At 27.0% G+C, this 7967-nt stretch overlaps 2 protein-coding genes across 2 annotated transcripts; both read right to left on the reverse strand.

The window, feature by feature from the left end:
* Nucleotides 1–302: 302 nt before the first annotated feature.
* LOC124943165 (tryptophan--tRNA ligase, cytoplasmic-like) lies at nt 303–2366 on the reverse strand. Its single transcript, XM_047483715.1, has 5 exons — nt 2333–2366; nt 1940–2125; nt 1295–1346; nt 1113–1178; nt 303–476 (listed from the first exon to the last, which is right to left on the reverse strand). The coding sequence occupies exons 1-5, from the start codon at nt 2362–2364 to the stop codon at nt 303–305; spliced, it is 510 nt and encodes a 169-aa protein (XP_047339671.1). The 5' UTR covers nt 2365–2366.
* A 4054-nt stretch (nt 2367–6420) lies between these two features.
* LOC124943166 lies at nt 6421–7632 on the reverse strand. The gene has a single exon (XM_047483716.1). It carries the CDS (start codon nt 7630–7632, stop codon nt 6421–6423), a length of 1212 nt encoding a protein of 403 aa, XP_047339672.1.
* Nucleotides 7633–7967: the final 335 nt, after the last annotated feature.

A 7967-nucleotide genomic window follows, 5' to 3' on the forward strand; every position in this document is an offset into this window, starting at 1 on the left:
TGGATGATTATCTAAAAAATAATTTGTATACCAAATGAAGCAACAACAATCACGCTATAATTTGGATATTGATAAAAACAACAATCTGATCCTGATTGAGAAAAAATCTTATACTAAACGAAAAAAAAATCACTCTCAATTTTAACTTTGGGGATATCCAATATATCGTGATTGTGACAATATACTAGTTTCCAAATAGGCTCAGTTTAACTTTAATCATAGTCTGACCTGTAAAGCAGGAAAGAACGATGACTCAATCAAAGCAGGCTTGTGATAACCCAACCGAGGAGCAACATCTCGTGTCATCTGAAAGTAAGGATCCTACAGATATAAAAATTGTATAATTGACAAATATCAGGACACATATGATAGGAAAGAAGTATGGAAAGAAGGTCAATCGCACAAGGAATCAAGCAGCGAATATTATTATTGCCATGGAATAAGTGTGCAAATGAGCTGGTAAAGGAGGGAGCAGCCTGTAATAAGAAAGTTAACAATCCATTAACAACTATTCCTCTTTATTTCTACTTCCTCAAGAAAAGAAAGAAAAAATTTAAGCAACGTAACCATGGAGAAAATTATTTAACTATAGCAGCCAGTCTTCTATGAAGAAGTGATGATGTCAAATATACACTTAAGAACAAAAAGGTAACATGGAATATTCCTCACAGCCTCACATAGATATATAAGTTATGGATAATAATATCATGAAAAAATATGAAGGATCCTTCTTTCATTTCCTTTCATTACTATATCTTCTGTCTATGAACAAGATTTACATGTTTTCAGACTTACTTCATTCCATAACAGAATGTTAGTAAATGGCTATGATCCTATTGTTAGTGTACATGAAGCTATAATTGATTAAAGATTAGACCAAATAGCAAAGGAGTTACTTGTCAGACAGCTTATTCCAGCATTTAACATCTGAAAAGTGCTCAGTTGCATATATAAAAATGAAAAGTTTCTACCAGGACACTACTTGTGAATAGCTCATATACAACTAATTTTAGATCAGCTAGATATTGACGAAGCTTTCCAAAAGAGCAATAGATTTGACAATTGAAGGTCTTAAAAAACATTACATAGATGAATTAACCAAGATTTCATACCTGAACAGATGGAAAACTTATCTTCCCAATATGATCTTCTCCTGAAAAGCCAAAAATGCCTACAACCTGCAAAGCAACATCAAGGTTTTAAAAGCATGTTTCGACATTTGAAAATGATATATGAAGAACACAATTAAAATAGACTAAAGAATCGCCTTCAAAAGAACATGATGAATGTTCACCTTATTGTAGGTGACACATTTGCTAATCCTCACCATATTCTCATAGAAGGCACTGCAATGAGAAGAACTCTTAGTTAAATGAAACAAGAAATAATGTTTATAAAATATTCCTGGAATGAATTCCACGTGTTTATAAAATAGTCTGCTATGATATTTTTCCTTTCGATTTGGTTGGTGTATTAACGTTGAAGTGGAGAAGAGGATATAATATAGTCAGTTGAGAGAGGGAAATTTAACCTTGACTTCCTTGCAATTGACAACTAAGGAAGTCAAGCTTTTACCTATTTTCAATCACAACAATTATTTAGAACTGGTTTAATACTGTCTAAGAATAGTGAGGTGGACAAGCTGCTAAAGGTAACATTAAGAGTAATGTAAGGGACACAATTTAAACTTAAACATAATTGCATATGGAATATTCACAAAAATGTGAAATACAAAGTATAGGAGCTTGTTTGATGTAGGGTTATTTGGATTATAACCCCTTATCTCATCATCAATTAAAACACCAAATTACTTATTTTAGTAATTTAACCCAAATAATCCACTTTTTCATCAAACAAGGTTTTGATCTCATAATCCCCAAATCAATCGGACTATAGGAGTACAATTATGTTTATTAGAGTGTATAAGTAAGGAACTTACCCACCAACATAATTGAAATCCTGGAAGATGAAGGTTTTAGAAATGTCAAACCCACAAGCAATTATGTCTTTGGCATTTTCTCTGGCAAGTCTCTTGCACTCCTCCACTGAAAAGTTTTTCCACATGCACTCTTCATCATCAGTTAGCTGTATGACCAAAGGAACCTTGAAAGCATCCTGCAAATATCTATAGCAATGTCACTTGAAGAATAACCAGTACATCTTCAAACCAGATGAAAATTCTAAAATCATTTTTGAACATCAGTCTTATTCAAATATACACCTTAAAGAATCAGAACATGATAATAATATCTTCAGTTAAACTCCAAGACTTGCAATTTCCCATTTCCCATTTCTTTCCCTTACAAGGAACTACATCTGATAGCAGACTTACTTAGTGAACATGAAAGGGATAAAATGACCCATATGCAGAGCTTCAGATGACGGACCTCAGAACTCTGTCCTTTCTCAAAAGCATCGAGAATTTCATTAAAATCCCTGTAAAAAAGCTTAACAGAGTAAGAACCCATTTCAAAGGAAGTAAATTATAGTGTGTGAAATGGGTATTGGACCTGTGGGCGAAGAAGACGACACGGCGGAGGAAGACATGGGGAGGCCGAGATGTGATACGGTGAACTCGATCAATCAATTGCTGATCGAGCCTTTGGCATGGCAGCCGAACTTATCGATGAGTTTGTCGTAGTCAATTTTGCCTCCGTCTTTAGCTGAAACCTCCCATGGATTTACAACTTGCTGCTGCATTTCTTCAGTAGTAGGTACTCCTGCGCTGTCGTTTGCCTTCGACATTCTCCCTCTCTAAATTGTTCGAGGGATTCCAAACACATCGTATGCTAAGCCTTTGCTGACGAATAACCAACCCACAACCCACAATGAATAGGGAAGTATGGCAATACTATGAATGACCGATTGGCGATAATATCAGCAAAAGAACTTCCTTTCAGACATGTGAGTTCCACATATTCAAGTAAAAAGCAAAGTTTTGATTCTTTTGAAAACGGTTCCGTGATCAAACCGGGTTTTTTTTAACATTATCACTTTTTTTTTTTTTTTTTTTTTTTTTTTTACTTTTCTCTTTCTCTCTTACTAATATCTTATTAATATAGAAAGAAAAGTTATTTTAATAATATTAGTATATATTCCATGTATTTGCACGTGTAATAATATAAAAAATTGTGAAAAAAATGTTACGATAAAAATGTTTTTGAGCAGGTCAACTCACAATCTGATCCAAGTATTCATTTACTCCACATATATATCCAAATTAACCACAGCTCTCAACCCGACAATCCGGACACTTTAAAAATTAAGAATCATTAAATTTAAAATATAAAGTGTTATTAGCCTAGTTGGTTAAAGGTTGTACTTGTTTTGTTTGGTTAATGATTCTTAATTTTTAAAGTGTTCAGATTGTCGGGTCGAGAGCTGTGGTTAATTTGAATATATATGTGAGAGTAAATGGATACTTGTTCGGATTGTGGGTTGACCCGTCCATAAACTTAAAATGATTATTATGTTTCAAACTTACAACCTAACAAAAACAAGTATAACATTTTAATCAAATGTGGTTGAGACGTGGTTTACCGAAAGATAATAGATCCGATAACAATTGAAAATGGTTAAAAAAATATAAATCAAATATTTGATTGACCAAAGTGTGAGGTCATGATCCTAAATATTAAAAAAATATGAATTAAGATATTTGATAGACCAAAGTGAAAGTGTAAGGTCACGATAAATGAGAGGTTTATTGAAAAAAAAAAGTGAGAATATAAGTTTTTTAAGGAAGTGAATAAAGATGTGAAATGAGAGTGTTTTATTTTAATATATTATTAGTAATTTATTAAAAATGTTAAACATTAATCTATATTATTATAATTTTTTTTAAAAATTTATCTTGTTTGAGAATTTTTTTAGTTAATTATTAAAATGGGAATTGTATGATAGAAAATCTAATCTATTTAAGCCCAACACAATATTCAGAAATTTCTTAATTTCTCTATTAATTAATATATACGCATAGACATGAAATCTCTAAAAATATTTTTATTATTAAAAGTCACGAAACCTCTAAATATATATATTTTAATATTTAAGAGTTTATAAAGAGTAAAATTTATATAATTTATAAAGTGAAACTATTTTTTATTATATTAACTTACATATTTTTTTAAATTAAATACAACTTTATTCATCATATCATAATCAATTAATTAATATTTACTTATATTTTTGTTTGATATAAAATTTAATACGTAATCCCAACTCAATACAAAACTGTTTTCTTTAAAGAATAAGTTATATTAAATTTAATACTTTATCCCAACTCAATATATCTCAAAACACGTTATATCTCAAGACCTCAAATTTTACAATTCTCTTTCAAAAAAAAAAAATCACACTCTTGGTGGTTGTTAATTGTTAAAGTATTCTTTCTAATTTTATTTGAACATTTTTTTTTTACTTTTCATATTTATATAATTTGATAACTTGTGATTTATTAATAATTTTAAACAATAAATACATATTATTATTATTATTTATTTTTATTTTATTTTATTTATATTAATTAATTATATAAAAACTTATATTTAATCTTACTCATACAAACACAATCATCCAATCATTATCTAATTTCTCCGTTATAATTTATTTATCTTAATTATTATTTTTTCTCTTCTAATATATATATTTCTCTACCTTAATTTCTCTTTTTTTAATTAAGTTTTATTTCTTCACACTAAAATATAAAAATTAATAAATTTTATAAATATAATTTTAAATATATTATATTAAAATAATATATTAAAATACTAAAAATTTATTATATATTTTTAAAATATAAGTACATATATTTAAATAATTAATAATATAAAAAGTTATAATCAATTTTAATAAATTTTAAGAATAAAAAATAATTTTAATTATATTAACTATTAATCTAGAATAAATAAGAATTATTTTTATGTTTAAATTTGTGTTATTTTGTTTTTATAAAAAAAATATTTAACTATGATAGTTCAAAATTAATTATGATAGTTCAAAATTAATTATGATAGTTCAAATATTAAATGTTAAAAGTATGGTTAAGATATTAAATACTGATTTTCATTAAAAATGTTTTAAATTAAAATATATTATGATATCTTAGCTAGTTTTAATTAATAATGTAACTTACAAAATAATTTAAATGAGTGGAAATATTCTGGTTTTTAAAATAAAAAATGAATTATCTGTTAATTCAATACGAATATAAATAATAAATAATAAAATGAATTTATAAAAATTAAATATATCATTTTATTAAATTTTTATTTCCTAAATACCTAACTTTTCAGATTCTGCTTTAATAATTATATCATATTTTATCTATCAGTAAAATATGGAATTATTTGAATAAATAAATAATAACAGAATATATATCCGACTATATTTTATTAAATTTGTATTTCCTAGTTGTCTAACTTTATAACAGATTCCGTTTTTACTAAAAATAATATATATCATATTTTATCTATAAGTAATTATAATAATAAATATATAAACTGATTTTCATAATAGAATAATTTCTTGATTTTATTTCTTTAATGATATATAATTTCTTGGTTTGATTTATTTAATGATACATCCATACTTTGCGTTTTTTAAAATGTTAATGAAAACAAGAACTCCCTAACTAAAAAAAATATCATTATTTATTTTTCTTATATAAATATTTTATTCATAATATAATTATTCATATATTTATATTTACTTTCCTTATATATATAAATTTCTTATTTTGACCAATTCTATACTTATATATTATTTTAGATTATTTGAATTATTTAAAAAAATATATTACATCATATTTTTCTGAATAATCAAATAACTTAATTTATTAATTAAAATATTAAAATAAATTTATTTCTGATATTTAAATATAAAATTAATTTTTTAATAAATTAATTCAAAAAATCTAAAAAAATCCCACTTCTTTTCATTAAATAAATTTTGATTTTCATACCTACATTTTTTTTTTCAAAATTATTCAACAAGAAATAAGCTGGAATATTTTTTTCAAATAACCCTCAACAATTATATAAATTTCCTATTGCTACTGATTTTTCTATTATTATTTTCAACACATGAAAACTCTTAAACAAAACAATTGATTAAATAACTAGTTTTGTCCTTCTTTTTTTTCAAAATAAATTAAAATTAAAATTCTGCAAATTCATTAAATAGCAGAGTTAAGAAAAAAAAAATTGAAGTGTTATAGAGTTGATCCAAAATAATGAATATTAATTAATTTGTCAAATTATGATATTCTAGCTTGATCACATTACTCATTAACCAAACTATTGATGTGCATTATGAAATTATTTGACTTTCACTTAAACAAAATTACAAATTAAATTCAATATTATAGATTTTAATAACTAATTTACCTCTAAAATCTAATCTATAAAACAAATATATTTCTTATTCCATAAACCCTAGATTTTTTTGAAAATCAATCAGAGGTATGCCATTGGGAATTCGTCTTAAGGTGTTGGTGTAAGAATATAACATTAAATTCACACTATTGCACCCATGTCCATTGCTTATCATAGTCAGATTCTTCTCTTGATCATCATCACCTAATATGTTGTAAGAATAAACATTGTTATTTTCCATTGCTACAATCAAGGTTTTTCCATTAATCACCTTAAAGTCGGCTACTTCTGATATTCCATGTTCTTGTAGTCCAATCTCGAACAATGTTTTTCTTAGAATTCGAATCCACGAGTCACCCTTCTTAATATCATTTAGTACCCATATAGTGAACAACCCTTTACGAAGTTTAACTAGACACATTGTCTTTCCCTTATTCCACGAGAATATGTTCATCCGACAAGTATAATGATTTCTTCCTTTGTGTGAACGCTTTGGTAATCCAAGAAATCGTGTTTCTTCATTATTCGTGTTGTAACTCACAATGTAAGGAAAGTAGTTCTCGTTCTCCCTCCCGAAATAACATGATAAATCGGATAAAAAATAAACACAATTGTCCAAGAAAACATGTTTCTCCGTACATAAACTCCTCCCTCCGAGATTGTGACGTTGGTCACTCTTCTCTTTCCACATCATGTCTTCATGGGAGTATACCATACATTTATCCAAAGAGATCCAATCGTCATTCTCCATCATAATGATCATAAGGAGAAGGTCACCATTATCACTATAATTGAAAACAACTTTCATATTAGCATAGTTTACTAAACCTAAAGGTTTCGGTACCTTAGCAATCATCCCAGTGACCGGATTAAGGATAACAAAAGTTTCAACATAAGGAGATTGTGTAACGGTGGTTCTACCAAAGAAAAGGCCTCCACTCGATGTGATTAGTTGGACATTATCACTCAAAAATTTCATAGAATGCGGTTGAACGCCCATATAACTTAAATTTTGGCTGGGAAGAGCCAAAATCTTTGTCATGTACTTGTCGTAGTTAAATGCATTCCCTTGAATAAAGAGACCACAATCGTCCATTGATCTCATATTCCGATCTTGTTGCTTACAAAACGATTCTTCTTGTATGAAACTTAAACAATGATGAGAAGTTGACGCGAGTTTCAAGATTGATTTCGCAGGCATCCATGAAAATATCTCCCTTGAAATTACATAGAAAAATCTTTCACTGAAATTAGTCATGGCTTAGATTTTTTTTAAAAAAAATAGATGGTTTGAATGAGATATATATAATATGACCTTGGTTTAATCCGGTGTAACTAACTCCTTTTAATTAGAAGATAAAACCCAGCATGTTTCTTAATATACAGATTTTATTTTTACTAACCAGTCATATTTTATTTCAAAGCAATTATTCATATAAATATAATCAAATATATCTTATAAATCTCATATGAAAAAAAAAATATATATATATTCTGATTATTGATAATACTTATTTTATTAATAATATTAAACATCCCTACTTTCCTATTTTTTAAATGCTAACGGTAAAAGTAAACTCACCAACAAGTCTT

Source organism: Impatiens glandulifera, chromosome 6 (genome assembly GCF_907164915.1).
Source record: "Impatiens glandulifera chromosome 6, dImpGla2.1, whole genome shotgun sequence".
Taxonomy (NCBI): Eukaryota; Viridiplantae; Streptophyta; class Magnoliopsida; order Ericales; family Balsaminaceae; genus Impatiens; species Impatiens glandulifera.